The sequence below is a fragment of the Pundamilia nyererei genome, unplaced genomic scaffold (genome assembly GCF_000239375.1).
Source record: "Pundamilia nyererei isolate P.nyererei 1_Seehausen unplaced genomic scaffold, PunNye1.0 scaffold00005, whole genome shotgun sequence".
NCBI lineage: Eukaryota > Metazoa > Chordata > Actinopteri > Cichliformes > Cichlidae > Pundamilia > Pundamilia nyererei.
This window is the reverse complement of record NW_005187406.1, coordinates 6751006-6768712: the sequence shown is the minus strand read 5'-3', so window position 1 is coordinate 6768712 and position 17707 is coordinate 6751006. Positions and strand designations below refer to the sequence as shown.

The 17707-nt window shown below is 39.9% G+C and overlaps 2 protein-coding genes across 4 annotated transcripts in view; one reads left to right on the top strand and one right to left on the bottom strand.

The window, feature by feature from the left end:
• Positions 1-7479: 7479 nt before the first annotated feature.
• On the bottom strand, positions 7480-12376 carry dhrs7cb (dehydrogenase/reductase (SDR family) member 7Cb). The gene is made up of 7 exons (XM_005721906.2): positions 12137-12376; positions 10915-11071; positions 10718-10830; positions 9751-9961; positions 9568-9660; positions 9078-9239; positions 7480-8958 (listed from the first exon to the last, which is right to left on the bottom strand). The coding sequence occupies exons 2-7, from the start codon at positions 11066-11068 to the stop codon at positions 8750-8752; spliced, it is 942 nt and encodes a 313-aa protein (XP_005721963.1). The 5' UTR covers positions 11069-11071; positions 12137-12376; the 3' UTR covers positions 7480-8749.
• A 381-nt stretch (positions 12377-12757) lies between these two features.
• LOC102214651 (myosin phosphatase Rho interacting protein) overlaps positions 12758-17707 on the top strand; it is a 44464-nt gene continuing 39514 nt past the window's right edge. For 2 of the 3 annotated variants that reach the window (XM_005721903.1, XM_005721904.1), the window contains exon 1: positions 12758-13810. In XM_005721903.1, coding sequence (XP_005721960.1) covers positions 13688-13810 — 123 coding nt within the window. In that variant the 5' untranslated portion in view covers positions 12758-13687. The remainder of the gene's footprint in view (positions 13811-17707) is intronic. The other variant, XM_005721905.2, reaches the window with a different exon arrangement.

Sequence of the window (17707 nt, the reverse complement as noted above, 5' to 3'; positions counted from 1 at the left end):
GTTTTTTGGTGTGTGTTTGTGTTTTCCATCTCCCATCCTGACAGGATTCCTGTGATGCAGCTCTTGCTTTTCTCCCTGTGAACAGCAAGCAGCCCTAATGACCCCACTCTAATTGCACAGTGTCAATATTGTTGCATTTAGATTCCCATAGCTCTCATACAATATGCACAAAGATGGATGGCTCATCAGAACCCAATACGCTGCCGCTCAGCAAGTTGGCCGAGGTGCATAAATGCTGGTATCATGTTGCAGACTGCAGCTTTGGTGAAATCTTTACTTGTGCAGTGTGTTAAATTATATTTATTTCTAGAGGCACCCCTGTTTTTAAACTTCAGTATCTCAAAGTGATGCTGACAAACTATTTCCTGCATTTATTATTTCTAGGTTGGACTATTGTAATTCATTAACAGGCTGTCCTAAAAACTCCTTCATATAGTCCAAAATACTGCAAAATACTAGAATAAGACAGCATATTTCTCCCATATTGGCTTCTCTTGATTGAATCCAGAAACAAATGTAAAATCCTTCATATAAGGTCTTGAATAATCAGACGCCATCTGTTCTTAAAGACCTCATATAACCATATCACCCTAAAAGAGCACTTCACTCTCTGTGGGCCTACTTGTGGTTCCTAGGATAATAAAACACCCTCTTCTGTGAAACCAGTTTTCGGTTTGGTTGTAGAAAACAGACACCCTCTCTCTTTTTAAGATTAGGCTTAAAACTGTTGTTTTTGATAAAGCATTAGGCTGGATCAGGTGACCCTGAATCCTCCCTTAGTTATGGAGCAATAGGTCTAGGCTGCTGGAGGATTCTTCACTGTGTTTGTACTCTGCAGTTAACCATACGCTGTTATTAATGTCTGGATCTCTAAAACTGTGCCTTTTGTCTCGTCCTTATAATATACGCACCTTTAGGTGACTGTTGATGTGAAATTGAATTGAACCACCGTACAAGGGATATTTTGCAGAAACCAGTTATCACCTCAGACCCTATTCACAGGCCTAAGACGCCAACGCTTCTTTTGGCTTGTCCTTTGAGGGTTCGCCACAGAGGATCATCTGTCTCCATCTCAGCCTATCCCTAACATCCTCTTCTGCCACACCAACCCTCTGCATGTCCTCTCTCACTACATCCATGATTACTCCCTGAGGTCTTCTTCTTTTCCTCCTGCCTGGCAGCTCTCTATTCAACATCCTTTGTCCATTGCATCCACAATCCCTCCTCTGCACACAAACCCTCTCAGTCTTACCTCTGTTACTTGTCCCTACTGGTCACTTCCAACAAAAATCTCAGCGTCTTCTCATCATATCAACCAGCTCTCACCTTTTATCAGCCAAATTCCCTACATTTAAAGTCCCTACCCTCTCATCATGACAGAAATTACATTCTGATTGCCTAGAATGAGGAGCGTCATTCCTGCATCATTTCCATGAACAGTAATCTGTTCAAAAGTAGAAATAGAATCTGAAAGAATTCTTTGTTATATGTAAGAATTTTTTCATTTCAAATTCCTCAAACTTTTAATTTACAGTCTTGCATGAACTCTTCAGTCTTGATACAGCCATTCCTACTCTAATCTTACCCCTGTAGCACCTTTTCAAATACTTTTTTCATGAGCCCTGCACACTGATAAAGACTAACGGGCTTAGGTTACAAACACAGTCCATTTTTTTGTCCGTGCAATCGAAAAGAGTAGATTATTTACAAGGACAGCAATAAAGCCAAGGCAGTGGCAGCGCCTGACATTGAACATTGAGTTACTACCCAATACATTGACTGATAATAGACAGACAATCAATAGAGACACTCGAACTTTATTAACATCTTCAGTTAGTTTTGAGAGGGATCGTTAAGAGAACTGTTACCGATGGTCACAATTAAACTTTAAAAAGAAACCATAAACTCTGCACTTGTCAAATTAACCCAAATCTATTTTCAGAACAAAGACTCTGGATTAGGACTGAAGGCTTTCGCCTGACCAGCTGTAATGCTGATTCAAATCTCTCTGGTAACATAATTATATCTGCGCTCCCTCTTGATTTGAGGGTCATGAGAAACATTATAATACTTTTCTGTCTCAAAAGCAAGAAAATCGAAGGATTAAACATTAAAAACCCCTAATCTGTAACTAGCAGCTTGGCCTTATTCTTGCAAAAAAAAAACCTGCGTCTGTGAGAAACTTGTTTCTGAAGTGCACGGATATGTGGGAAGTAGCGCTTGCTGGGATTTATGGGAGATTAAGGCAAACTTTCGCTTTAAGATTAAATATGTGTAATCTTTAAACCAAACAAGACTGAGGGATTAGGAAGACTTCTATGACTAAAGAAATCCCTTATCAACATGACGTGATGCTGTGATAATGCCTTGAAAGAATAGTTTAATCCAGTGTAGTTTGCTTAGGATGACTGGTTGCTTCTGTCCAAAGTCTTCCCCTTTGTGTGAATTTAATTCTCCATTTGGAACCAAATATTACACAAACAGATGTTTATTAGAGCTCAATCAGGTTTAAACAATAAATAGAGTTTCTTAGTTGGTTGGTAAATTCATCCTTTCTTTGAAGTCTTTGAAGGTTATAGGTGTAGCTTTATTTATTTTTCAGCAGATGCTATTTAGTGTATTTATATTCTGAAATTGCCACCCTGCGTTGTAGTTTTAATTGTCCTACTGCTTTTCACTGTCTTTTGAAAAAATAGTCGTTTTTGTTGCTTCGATGCATTATGGAGTACTTAAACCAAAATCTGCATTGTAAACACACTTGAAACGAATACAGATTAAAGTTTAAACTCTTGTGCAGTAAAATGTGTTGCACTCTGTAATTATTTCTCATTTCTTGTTGGCCCCTAATATCTTAATGTTTCTCTCTTGGTACCAGCCAATGTATAAAAAATAATAATAAAAAAAAAAAAGTCCTGCAAATGCCCCTGAATTATAATAGGCTTAATGGCAACTGCATGTATAAACAAAACAAAGTGACAAAAAAAATTAAATAATTATAAATCAGATTAGATTTTCCCCCCAGTTTTCGTTCTTGTCTTTCTTAGCTACCCAAACCCTAACTACGCTAGCTTAGCAGTCTATCTTTTGATTACAATAGATTTTCACAAAGGTACTTAACCAGTATTTGAATTACTTATTTTTTTTACATGAGGATTATTTTATTACATTATTAGATTAGATTAGTAGATATAAAAATAAATATATATGATTTCCTGAAAGTACCTTGGTCCTTTAGGACACTGCAGTCTAAAATTAGCTGGCATTCTGTTAGCTTATAATGCTCTTGTCAGCTGTCCACAGTGGGTAGAATATTTCTTATCTGCTGTCAATAACAAATTGTGAGAATATCAAGAATAAATAATCATCTTTCTGTAGGATTAGTTCAAATCCAAACTTCAGGAGAGAGGGTTTTAGGTGAAGAGGAAAAGGATGAGATGGATCTGAGGAGAGTAGTGAAAATAAAAATATAAATCTAAACAGTGTATCAGATGTTTGAAATAGATACTGGTGACTTTAAAAATTCTAATTACTTATAACTAATACAACTATTTATCTCCCTACTATTTATTTGATGCTGCTGTATCAGATAAATAGTTGGGGGTGATTGCTGCACCCAACAGCAGAGTATAGGCACTGTGGGGAAAGAAACAGCAGCGATAATTTCCTTTAAACAACATAAGTTGTTGGACGTGATGTCACATGCCAAACTTCACTATATACATCTGCTCAAAATAGCCTCTGTGTGAGCTGACTGTCATAATTGCTTTTTGTTGTTTTTGATAACATGGTGGTTAGCACTGTTGCCTCATAGCAAGAAGGTCCTGAGTTCAATTCCACCATCAGGCTGGGATCTTTCTGTGTGGAGTTTGTGTGGGTTCTCTCCAGGAGCTCTGGCTTCCTCCCAAAGACATGCACTTAGTGGGAAAATAAGTTAATTGGAAACTCTAAATTGCCCCCCCCCCCCCCCCCCCCCCAAATAGGTGGGAATGTGAGTATGAATGGTTGTCTATGTGTTAGCCCTGCGACAGACTGGCAACCTGTCCAGGGTGTACCCCTGCCTCTAAGACAGCTGCGATAGCCTCCAGCAACCCTGAAAAGGATAAGCGGATGGATTTTTGACAACCTATTTCCAGTATACACGCCTATGACACCTGCACATTTGTGGCAGTAGTGTTGCCACTCTATTATGCCATATTAACATTAACTGCCTCCTATAGATAATCTATTCAGACTGATGGCTGTTCACATTCCCTTAAGAGCTAATATCTTCTCTTGGTGGTGGGTCATCTCCAGGGGTGTTTAGGAGAAATGAGTGCTTGCAAAGAACTGATGCTGCAAACTAGCAATTCATTAACAGCTTTTTGAGCAGATGTATGTTACACTAATTAATGTATGGCTGTCACAGCTGGACTTACGCCATTATTTGTAAAGTTCGTCATTATTGAAAGATTAAAACTATCCAAGTAAATGCAAAGCCAAATAAAAAGCTAGTTGATTGTGGTGTCTGAGTCTTCTTTGTGCAGCTTTTACTTCAGCTGAGGAAAACCCATTCAGCATCCTGTAAATAATAATACTGAATTGATATTGAAAAGCATGCACGCTCACTGGTCATTTTTGACCTTTTTTCTGCAATATGTCTTGTTTTGCATGTCACAGAGGAGAATATAAATATCCAGATGGACAAAGAAGACATTACAGTAATGCTCAATGGCGCAGTAAAATCTGCTATCATCCAATATTTTAGAGTAAGAGCCAGCCCCTCTGGTGTTGTATGTGGAAGCTTAGGGAATCATTACCATGGCCTCTGCATAACCTCCATAAGTCAGGACAGTGTCAATAACCCGGGCTTTAAAAAATTGATAAGGGTGATCACCCCGCTCATGGAAAGAGCATTTCTGAGCAGCAGACGTCATTGTGAGGTGATTCTCATATATAAGTCATGGCTTGCATACAGGATGCATCTCTCTGAATATCGCTTCAGGACAATCATCCCTGCCGTGTTGTTTGGGTCTTATCAACATATTGCTCACCCAGCCCAGACAGATGATTGAGAGAAACTATTAGGCTTAGATCATTCACAGATAGCCCCGTGCACCTTGATGCTTTTCCATTTGAGCAACCTTTAAGCAGAAATGAATGTGACAATTTTATGGCTGATATAATGCAGCGTGCTCGCAGTCTTCCCAGGAAACTCTTGTTAAACAATTATTCATATGTAAGAGCTGGCCTCTTTTGCACTCAATGCAACATACATGACATATGTGACGTATGTAAATGTGTCTGATCCAAATGCCAATTTGGTGACTCCAGCTGAGTGCCTTAAAGAAATCCTTCCTGTGTGACATGTGGAAATGTGTCAGGGCTGCATTTATTCATGTGAACACTGAAGGGGCATTCCTGTCCGGAGGCCCCGGAGACAAAAAAATGTGGAACTCCCCAGAGGAGAGTGACCTGGAGGACAGACTCACGCATACCAGCTGGACTTGGTGCACATATTCTCTCCCTTCCTCCCACACACACATTGCTTCGACCAGATCTGCTGGATTTACTCCTCATTAACGTCACGGTTGTAACAAGAAGAACTGGACATCCTGTATGACGTGTTGTCTCTGATATAATGTGCCAAATGTTCCAAGCACATGGGTGAATATTGATCCCAAAGCATTCTCGCAGCTCGTGTCCTGCAGCCCTGAAGTGATGAGAGCAATAAATCCAAGAGCGGCGTGTAATTAGACGTAAGACATCTGTGTAAACATCATGAAAAAGGTCTTTGTCATGCAGCAGTTTTTAAAGGGAATAACCAGTGTTATTAACAAACTGGAATTCATATGGTTTCTTGTTTTTTGTGGGATTTTTTGTTTGGTTTTGGTTTTCTTATTTTCTATTGCACAGCAAAAACAGTTGTTGCAACAGTGGAGGAGAGGTGGCATAGTGAGACGTGACAAAAAACAAAATTGAAGAAAAATAGGTCACAGCTTATGAATTTGTGTCTATTTATTATACATTATACATTTCATAAGTCAGAAATTAACAGAGGGAGTTAATATTTCATCAGAATAAATGCTGGGGCGATTTCTCCCTTGGATAAGAACTATGAAAGGAGGCTCATCGCCAGTCATGTGGTGGTTTCATAATAACTATGAGCTGCTGCCACCTGGAGGATGCACAGGGAAATACATTCATTTATAGTTTGACTTTTACATACATGTGCCCACTTACACATCTTTCTCATATAACATAATGCTTCCATGACTCATAAGTAAATGTTATAGTTATGTTGTAAAGACCATATTGAAGGGGCAAGGTGTCAGATGTGCATTTTCAAAGACGAATAGAATAGAATAGAATAGAATAGAATAGAATAGAACTTTGGGGAGGGTCCCTCAGGGAAATTATGATTCCAGCAGCACAACACCAGTTCACATTAAATTCAAATAAGAAAGAATACCAAGCAGGTGCAAATAATTAGGAACAAAATATCAGTAATAACAAGAATTTTAAAGGTAATAATTAAACAAAGTCCAGGAATTAAAGATTTTTTGGGGGGGGGGGGGGGGGTGTCAAAGTAATCAAATGACAGACTGAACTGAAGAACATATTAAGTTACTCTTAAATTTACAGCTACTTTACATCAAACTATTACTCCATGTAAACCTGACCTGAACAGTATGCAGAAGAACACAAAACATTACTTACTGTTAGGTTCTGGCAGGTCTGTGTATTGAAGTTAGCAGAATCGGCATTATGGGCTTGTGGGTCCAGACCACTTCTATATATCATGAATCAAAAAGCTAACTGGCAACAATCATCCTTAGACCCATATAATGCATTAATAACCCGCTCAGTTCTTCTTGGATGCACATCTTTCTTGCAGCAACGCGGAGTCTCCCAGATTTGATTTGTAGCTATAAACATGATCATATTTTACCAAAAAGTGTATATCAGCTCCCATTTATTATTCCCAGTTCATTCACAACACAACAAGCAGAGAGATCGACAAAGTAATAACTCAACTAAGTCCACTTGTACTGATAGCACCTCAAAAAAGAGAGAAAGAGAGAGAGAAAGATGTTGGGAGGAAAACAGTTTATTTAGACTCCCAACAAAGTGAACTCATTTCCTTTAGGAAATGAGAGGAGCACTGAATTAGGACCTGAAAGAAGGAAACAAAAGTCAGGCCCAAGGACCAGCCCTTCCATGAGAATACGGTCTGGTGGCATTTTCTAAAGATATATTAATGATCAGTGTAATTACCTGTTACCATGACTGCATGAAAAAGAAAAATAATAAAATAAAATAGGTTATATGATGAAAATCGCTTTACTCTTCTATCATTTCATGCATTTTGTGTGTGTAGCTCATGAACACCACCATCATGCATTATATTTTCTTATAGGAAGACTAATTTCTGGAGAAGGGCTTATCTGCTAATAGGATGAGATAGCCAATGTACTGGAAGATACAAGACAGGAAACATGGTGAGCTAAGACTAATATTTATTGCAATTATTTCATTTTCTCTTGGTTTTGTAATCATCAAAAGCGCTTCCTGCTTGACTTGCACTTAATCAGATCCATTTCCCTGCAGGCATCAGTACAGGTTCACTCTAATCTAATCTATACATGAAACTTAATGTCTAAATTAAGAGGAATAAACAGGCAGGCAACATAAGATACGGTGAAAAAGCACAACCCGTATAATTACAATAAATGAGGAACATTTGAGGTCATCCCAGGTCAGTGATTTGATTTGATATAATTTCATTTTCATCACAAGCTGTTGAGCAGTGAAGACAAAGAGCTGGATGCTTGCTGGTGGAGATGCGAGAGAGACTATATCTTATCAAAATCTGCTTGTTGGCTTTCTAATTAAATGCTATCATGTTAGCCTTTCAAGCTTTATGAGATTAATGGGTTCACACCGTGTTTCCTCTGCCACAAATGGGCAAAAACATCCTGTGTCTAAAAGCAACTATTATGAATTCATTCATTTAGAAATTCCTCTTTTTCAGAAAGTTAAAAACAAAAATGGATTGATGAGTTGTGTTGAGCATTATCATTTGAAACTGAAGGGGCTTGTAGTACTTTTGTGTAAGATCAGTTGTACCACTAGATGGTGCAGTAAGTTAATGTAGCCATTATTTATAGGACAAAGAATTAAAGTGGCAGCAAAAAAGAAATATTACAAGTTAACCCTTTAGCTCCTAAGGTATCATATTTAGTACAAGAGGTTTTGTGAGTTTTTGAGACTTCTTCATCATCAGTGTGATGACACCACTCCTCTGAAAAACTTAAACAATAAATTGCACAATATGTTTTTAAGCAATAAATTATGACAAAAAAATGTTGTATGTAGCAAATATGATACAAATTAAAACTTATATGTCAGGAGCTCCAATAAACACTCCATTTCCCCCCCAAAAACGAGAATTTTCTGGTAATTGTTTCAAGGTTCATACTTTAAAAGGTTAAACAGCAGCACGTATCTCTATACAGCCACAGGTAAAACACTGCCCCCTGGTGATAGTCATTCATTTCTGCAGAGGGTAATTCCAAAAAGTACCTTTAAGGCCTCTATCGTTGCATCTTAAGGTGCTTTACTGGTCATTATTAATAATCTGTTCAGCATTATTATTACAAACCCATCTGGAATCCTCAGGATATACATTTACTTAATTGGCATATCCAAAAAAAAAATAAACAAGTGAGCTTTACTGCTCATCTCTTTCTCGCACACACTAGCCTTTCTTCTACTGCATCTGCTCAGCCAACACTGAGTCTTTCACTCCAGCAGCCAGCACAGCGAAGAGGAAGGGGGGGAAGAGGGAGCGCAGATGGAGAGCCACCCTGGGGATGGGGTGGACCAGCAGAACCTCCTTCCTCTTCCTGTTCACAGTTTGCATTATTTCATTGGCCAGGACCGACGGGCGCACACCGTGGGTCAGCTGTCTGGCAATAACTGCGAGAGGACAGATTTGTTTAGTTTTGCCTATGCACCACAATAACAGGAACATTTCATGCATTCATTCCATGAACCATTCAGTCACCTTAATGCTTCATTGCTACTGTTTTACTCACATTCAGCTACAGGGTTTGGTTTGGGAACAGGTTCCTCTACAGGCGGCGGTTCAGAAGCATTGATGAAGGTATGACTGATGGTGCTGACAATTATTCCATACTCTTCCACTTCAGCTCGCAGACAGTCAAAGAAGGCCTGCGCCGCATGCTTAGACGCGGCATCTGACAGGTATGAACACAAACACGCATAATGATACACTCACAAAAGAAGTGTGGCAAGCACGGAAGAATTCCAAACATACCATACAGCATACTTTGTTCAATTGTTGCCTGTTTTGTCCTTTGACGCCATAGGTTGTACCTAGGCATACCTAACCATTAACTAGCAATTCCATATATGTTTAAATAATTAGGTAAAGATGATTTAAAATGGAATCACATATAAAAAGTAAAAATGTATTACTTGCAAAGATCTTGCTCACTGCTCTTGTTTTTATTCAGTGCTAAGTGTACTTCTAAAGAGTTGTAGAGACCTTTGCTGGGAACTCACATGAACTTCTGAATGGAACAGCCAGTCTGCCCTGGATGCTGTTGACCAGCACAATGTGGCCTGATCGTCTTGAAATCATCATTGGAAGAACACCTGCCGCATTTTTAAAAATATCATTCATAAGATCTTAATAATAACAAACTCAAAGAAATGCTACTGGATTTCTAAGAATGCCAACCCCACCTTTGGCTAGAGTGCTTGGGCCGAAGTAGTTAACATCCATGATATTTCTGTCCTGTTCCAAGGAGATACTCTGAACCGGCGCCTTCAGCTTCATACTGCTATTGCAGATCAGCACGTCCACACAACCATAACATTCAACCACCTCAGCAATCACGTCCTCCATACTGTCCATATCACTGAAGTCCAGAATTACCAACTTTGGGGCAAATGTCTGTCGATAAACAAGGGTTAGTTTAATTTGAACACGTGTGTAACTGATGGACGACTATGTTTAGATAGACTGAAGCTGTTTTCCTCCTGCTTGGAGGTTTACAGGCTACTAAGCTAAGCTAATCACGAGCTTCATATTAGCGTTAAGATTTTCTTTTAGCTCCATTTTCACTTAACAAACTTTAGTATTCTATTCTTGACTTCATATCAAATTAAAAAGCATTAGAAAGAGGTTATGAGGGTTAACTGAGCTTTTTGAGTAATTCTGTCACCATTCTGTCTTCAAAGATCAAGAACACAGTCCTTAATAAAAGAAAGGATATTCCAAGGATAGCAACCATAACTCTAAGCAGAAAGGTTTCAGCTTTGTGTCATACATATACTAGATTTCATCCCATAAACATCCATGTGCTTGGGCTTGTACATAGAAGGCATGTGGTGCACTACTTGCTGTCTGACATGATATCCTGCTATTGTGTTCTCCAGAGGAAGTGGTGACCTGTCAGGTGGTGAGTGAGCAGGATTACGGTAAAGACAAGGACAAAACCTGATATTCTGCTAATTAAGAAAACTGTTAAACTTGAAATGCCACGTTGGTGTCACATGTCAATTCCTGTCAGTTATTTTGGTAATTTGTTTTGGTATAGTAGGAGGAGGCTTTGCTGTGTCACCTTATTGCAAAAGCTTCCTGCACATAATAACAGACATTAATTTTACTGAAACAGCCTTATTAAAAGTTAACTGATAAATTCCTCACCTCTCTGGGGTCGGCATCAGTTGTCAAAGAGTCATACAGAGACTCCAGCTTATCCCAGCCAGTCCCACAAAGGATCAGTCTGGCCCCACCCTTGTGGAAGAGACGGGCACACTCTGGAAAAGAAGATGATGTTCATTAAATGTTGAGTTCAGATCAAAGTAAAATTAAAAAATAAAAACACAAGTTGGATCCCTTACCGGTCCCCACCCCAGACACAGCATCAGTGATCACCACCACTTTGTTTCGTACTAAGGACTTGGACATGAAGTGCAAAATCTCATTGTAGATGTAGTACACGCCTGCTGCCACAACGATCAGCAGGGGCAGCACTATCACCGAGGGCAGGCCCATGTTCTGTAGCAGAGAAAAAAGACGGGTCAGTGTGGGGAGAGTACTCATAAAAACTATAATATAATATCGTATAATATATGGTTTCAAAATATACCAGATGTCCTTTCTGATGAAACCTTCCCAGAAGTATGTACCCCCTCCTGATCTCCGACTGGACATTTTTCACATGTTACGTAAATGTGATAACCATAAAGACTGAAAAAATAGTTAAAGCCTAACAGCATATCTGGAGTAACTAAGTGAAAAACCACATATATTTTCTTTTCTCTTTATTTTATTTCATTTTATTTATTTATTTTGCTGTTGTTATTTTACATACAAACTAATATGTTAAATAGAAATGTTGTACATTTGTATTTGTAGGTTAAATTTCTACCTTTAGACAGGCTAAGCTTGCTGTTTCACCCTGCTTCCAGTCTTAGTACTAAGCTGAGATAATCAGCTGTTGATCCAACTTATAATTTTGCACACATGTGAGGGTGGTCTTAGCAGTCTCTTCTAAACTGTAGCTGAAAAGCAGATCAGTATATACCCTATAATGACAAATGTCATACCTTCCCTATATTGAAAGACACTTTGAGACCAATATAGTAGGCACATTTGCTTTGAATGTGTTCTTCTGTTATAACTGTGTTAACTGTCCTGGGGTAACAGATTGCATTTGGAGGCCTTGCTACACACTTGCCATGTAAAGTGAGTTTATGGAGAACAGCTAAATATATTCTGGCCGTGATGCCGCCACAGAATTTTCTTGCACTATGTCACCTCCAGGATAGTGTCATAGGATACCCTAAGGGGGGCAGCCAGGGAGCCTCACATTTATAATGTAATATAATTTATAAATAAATTAAATAACCTTACTTTTCCTGCTTTACTTGAGGAAAACACATTAAGGAAACCCCTAAGCCATATTAAAACTGATGATCCAGAGATCCAATTCCCAGCTTAGCCCCATGTTTGGACTGACACACGATTGGAGGTTAAGTCAGCTTGTGAAGTGCATATCTATAGCAACCACACAACAGGCATGCACAAACCTATAATCTGTGTTATTATTGGTTCACTTACAGCGCTGACCAGGAGCTAATCCTTCAGCAAGACTGGCCGTTGATGTTTTCAGGGTTTAGTTAGGTAACCGAGGCCTTTCTCCTCCCTCAGTGTCCCTTGTCCATTCACACAGCTCTGTTCTCTGTGTGTCTGACTTGCTGCTGTCCACTGGAACCTACTGCTTATAATAGCCTCTGCTTGAGTCAGCCATTAATACACACATATGTGGCGCGCAGCATCTAAGGCATGTTTCCTTGTTGCCAGCCTGAGGGGATGGACGATAAGTGAGTGTGACTTGCACTTGGTCTTCAGAGAGTTTGCATTGTACTGCTGTTTCGAGGAAACACATTTTCCCAAATTATATATTATTCTGTTGTCAATTTTTTCAAATAGGGGAAAACAAAAACATCTATCAATACATATTTTGAACTGTGTGTTGTTGTTGTGTTGAGCTGGCAAAATTTGTACACAATTTACACAAATCAAGAAAAGAAAACGGGGTTTTCTCATTTGTTTTAAAGTGGTATTAATAGTGGTATTAATTCTATTTTTAATAAAGGATCACATTTGACATTCAATAACATAAGCATGACTATGCCTGCGCCCCCAAGTATAACTTTCATTTACTGTCTTCTTTCGGTGGGTGGCGGCAGTGAGCAGTTATCGCGAGAGCACGTAGAATTCCAGGCGCTTGTGTGTATTTGCGCTCTCTCTTCTGTCTTCTCCCCCCTTGCTCCGTTGGGAAAGAAGAAAATAAACCCAGTGCTGCTAACCAGGCTAGTTATGGAACCAAGCCCTAAGTACTCGTTTTGGCATCTGTGACTGCCCAAGAGGTGCTCGCCCTGCATACTGTGTTCCCACCTGGGAGGAAAGCACATGAAGCTTTTTGATTTTTTTGACCGAGTCTTTTTCTTTAAAAAGTTGAATACGCCAGCAAGGGAAGGATTTCATTAGCTAGCCTATCTGTGTGCGAGCTAACTGGGCTAGCTTAGCAAGGAGCACTGGATGAACTTCGCATGGACTGAGTGCTGCGAACGGGATAGTAGCCTCCTGTCTGACTGTGAGCCGCCTTTTGGATTGAGTCTTTCATATGGGAGTGCGTTGTTACTTAAATGACACTGTTTTCCCGGAGCTCGAAGGCCATAACTGTGTACAAATGTTGCTTTTGCGGCTCACACCATCACGTTATTGATCTGGATACCCATTGGAAAGCTAACAGGATATTAGCCACCTTCTTGCCGCTACGCTTTGTGGTTGCAGGCCATGGACTGAAAGGCATTCATCACTGAAGGATGAGAAGGCTGGCTTGATGGCAGCTAATTATTTATTGGGAGGCAGCAATTGGATACAGCTAAAGCGATAAAAGAAGCTTTGAACGTCGTCCCAGAACTGTTAAACTCTTGGTTTGGTCTTTCTTTTTTTTTAGCTTGACAATGCATCGGTGTGCTGGGGCTTTTTTCAAGTTAGGATAAGAAGAGACGCACAAGAAAACAGCGAGATTGCACCTTCTGCGTTTCCCCACGGAAATTATTCATTTTTTAAAATATTATAATTATTAAGAGGTGAAATATAATGTCTACCGCTAAAGAAAATCCCTGTAGGAAATTCCAAGCAAACTTCTTCAACAAAAGTAAATGTCAGAACTGCTTCAAACCCCGGGAGCTGCACCTACTGACAGACCAGGATTTGACCCAGGTAAGAAAAAAGATCAGAAGGCTTAATGATTTAAAAGCTTTTTCTGTCAAAGTGTTAAAATAACTAAAAAAAATTTTTTAAAAGAGAGATTTTACTGGTCGCTAATCAAGCTTTGAAGAATTGAGGTTGGCGGTGACAGGCTTGTTGCTATAAAGCTGTTATGTGTTATATTTAAACGACAAAAGGTTGGCACAGCCCTCTTGATGAGTCGAGCTGATTAACGATCACGTCAATAAAGAAACAGTTTTCTTGGCTTGTGATGCAACCAGTCTCCGAAAGACTTGCGAGACAGCATTGCAGTGTCTGCGTAGAGAAAGTCAAGGAGAAGTGTTTATTTTGGCTGAATCATAAGAACTCTTAGGATTTCTTTACTTCCTTAATATACAGACAGGTGAAAATCTAAAGGGAAAAAACGATGGTATCATGTGGGGGGCATTTTTTTAATGGTCACCTATCCGCGGGGCGCCAGGAGTGACTGAATAGATTTTTATTGTCACTGTTACAAGAATAGTATGAGTATGAAAATGCTTCATTTGTGCTATCTCGAGTACATCTCTGAAATGAAAAATTTAGGGGGGAAAAGTGTTAGACAGCCATGACCTTTATTAAAAGACTAGTTGAAGGACTAACACCTCTTTTCCACGGTGGTTGTGAGCAGTAGTGTTGCTCAGTTATTTCAAAAACCATAATCACAATTATTTTGGTCAGTGATTGTACTTTTAACATTTACCGCCTTTGTGGTAAACATTAGTAAAGCATTTATTCAACTGCGATGACCTTAAACTTCAAGTACAGTCCAATTCAAATGAAAAGGAAGTAAGTTAAGAAAATAATTGGTGTATTTGCCAATTTAGCCAGTCTCACCAAGCCTTGGCTGCATGCCTCTTGAAAATCATAAAAGCCCCAAAAATGTAGTTCTGTCCTGATTACGCAGATTTATCATCTTTGGAAGTCGAAATCTCAGGTTAACCAAACATTTGAGCGATGGCTCAGCCTTAGTGAAGTGCAAGTTCTGCATTTGTCACGTTCCAGGACCAGGATGTGTTTGAGAACTGATTGTTAGGTGTAATTAAAACAAGCTCTTAATTTTCACAAGAAGAGAATCATAGTGGACAGAAGTGAACAGAAGCATTTTACATTGATCTTTTTCTCTCTCTTCTCTTTGGGTCCACTGTGGCGAACCCACTACCTAGATTAACATCCTGTGGAAACGATACAGTTCACACCACAGTGGAATAAAACTACAGAAATGCCAAAAAATCAACAACAACAAAAAACAACTCCTATATTCACTTGTTGCTTGTACGATACTTAAACATTACAGCTTCACAGCCCCACATGGGTATCATTGAATGGGATTGTGAAGTGAGGCTGCATTCAGTTGAGATCATGTCATGAGCGAGTTTTTTCAGTCCCTCACGCTCAGATCAGTTTAGTCTCTGTTGTATCCTGTAATTGATCCCAGATGATGAGGCCCAGATGGGCCCGTGAACGTGGCTTAAGAGCCGTAACAGCAACGTCAGCATCTTCTGTGCGAGTGTGTGGGGGGCATGCACTTGTTTTCTTTTTTTTTAAAAGAGTTTTTTGGATGTTAACTCTTACACCCCCAAGTCTGGGTGGTTTGAGTAATGGTTACATCACTTCCTTTAATCTCCCTGTGACCTGGCCCGCACTCTCTCCCACAGGAACCAGAGAGTCTTACTTCTCTGGCATTCTAGAAATCAGTCTTTGCTCATCTCTGTTGTCCCAGTCGCCCATAAGCTTTGGGAAATGTCTCAGCTATTCAAACAGTTTACAGAGAGCTTAGTTGCATTAGTAAGGTTTGTGAGGATGCTTTCTGGACAGTCTTATAACCAGTTAGCCCTCCGCACCAGACACCAGGTCATTACTGGCCTAAAGCTGTGTTATGTAACACCATTTAATCAGTGTTAAACTTCTGAGTCTTGTTCAGCAGGTCCAAGATGAGGGTTAGGAGTTATAAAATTGTTCCCAGTGTTGAGACACTGATCCAGGCAGAGACTGAGGGGATGAACTCAACAACCCAGAGAAAAGGAGGCTCCACTAAAGCTGCGTGATGCTGTTAAAACACCATGACCAGCTGATTTGGCTAAGTGAATTTCAGTCCTAAATTAAATAAAGTTATTCAGAGCTCAAAAGCAGCTGAAGATTGCAGATTCAGCTTTGAAACACGCAGCCCGCATTGAAAAGTTATGCAAAGAGATGAGAGCCGAATGTCTGAAGGATAGTGTCCAGTATAAACAATCACTCGGTTCAGCGCTGTTGGAATAAAAGGTGGGTTGGGGGAGGAGTTTGCCTCAAATTCTTTTGTTACAGTCGGCATGCACCGAAGGAGTTTGTGTGCCCCGACAAGGTCCCCGTCTTTTGTCACAGCATTCAATCTGTGACTTTGTGCTCGCAGACTGGAGCTGGCGGTCTCTTCCCATTGGAGAAAACTGATCGTGTTTTCAGGGAGAGTTGGTGGGAGGCAAGACAGTGATGGAGCATGCAGTCAGGCGAAGGTTTACACACACGTGGGAGACCCGGAGAAAGACGAGCTGGGATGTGTTGGGACTTGAGGAGTGGGAGCAGGAGTCACAGGGAGAGAAAGGAAGTGCGGGGTTGGGAAATGGAGTAGAGCTCCCCAGCGGCAGCTGCTCAGCATCCCACTATTTGAGCTTATGAGCCAGCCTATAGGTTTAACATGTACCAAATGTTCCAACGCAGTTACTGACTGCAGGCTGCACTACACACCCAACGGGCTAGAGATCATATCCACGGCTCTGTGCCTGTCAGTTCTGTTCCAGTCTTTTGTGTGGAGGATCACTGCTGTGATAGTGGGATGGCTTTCACATGGGTCCCCTGGTGTCGCACCCAGCTGCGTTTGTTTTTGTCACCAACAAGCTGGGACAGTGAAAACAGCACCCCCGGCTAAATAAACGTACTTCTCAGAGTATCAGTTAGAACTACCACTCGATTCCTCTATCTGCATTTCAGTTGGAGGACACACTGCCTCAGTTCAAATTCAGCAAGATGCTTAGTGTTCTCTAAAGCTGCAGCAGCTTTTAGAGAACAGGATGTGCCGATCATTAGAGTATGATATGCATTTTGGTAGCTTCTGTTACTTGGCATTCCTCAAAACCAGCCGCTGCAAACATTTCTCGAAATTACGTCGGAGCAGACCACGAGATTTTCTGAGCGATGACTGACAAAGTCCAATTGTCCTGTATTGCAAAGGATGGCATGTGGAGGGTGTGTTTGCTTAATCTTGATTCTGTTCGACGAACTGGGAAAGTGGGGTACTTCCTGAATAACAGTTACTGTAAAATGACAGTTCCTGGGTCTTTTGGTGGATAAACCATGATTTCCACCTGTTTGTCGAAAAAGTTTTCATTTTTTAACAATGGTTACTGCTTTGTAAATTTTTACTTTTCCTCGTCTTTAAATTATGCTGTTGCTGTGTTAAGAATGAAGCAAAAATAATAATAAAATAAAGTGAATTGACTTTTTTCTTTTTGTTTTATTTAACTTGCTCCAGGCCATTGGACCAATGCAGTATGTTGAGCCCTGAAAGTTACAAGCTTTAAGTAAATGTAAACTGCTGTTAGCTGTTAGCTGTTAGCTGTCTCAATAACCTAAAAAGGACGGTCAAATGGCAATGATATGTTTTCCTCTCATCCATTTTTTTAAATCCCTGTCGTCAGACTTTGTGGAGTTTGGAGTCTGTTTGTCTAGCTTTAGACTAAAATAAACAAACTAAAACTAGTTGGGAACCACCAATGCATCTCTCTTGTGTTTTTTTAAAATTTATTTTTCTCAACACCCTAATCAGAAAAAATCAGTACTGTGATATGCAGTCGAAGCCTTTTTGCTTTGTTAAAATATAATATATATATATAT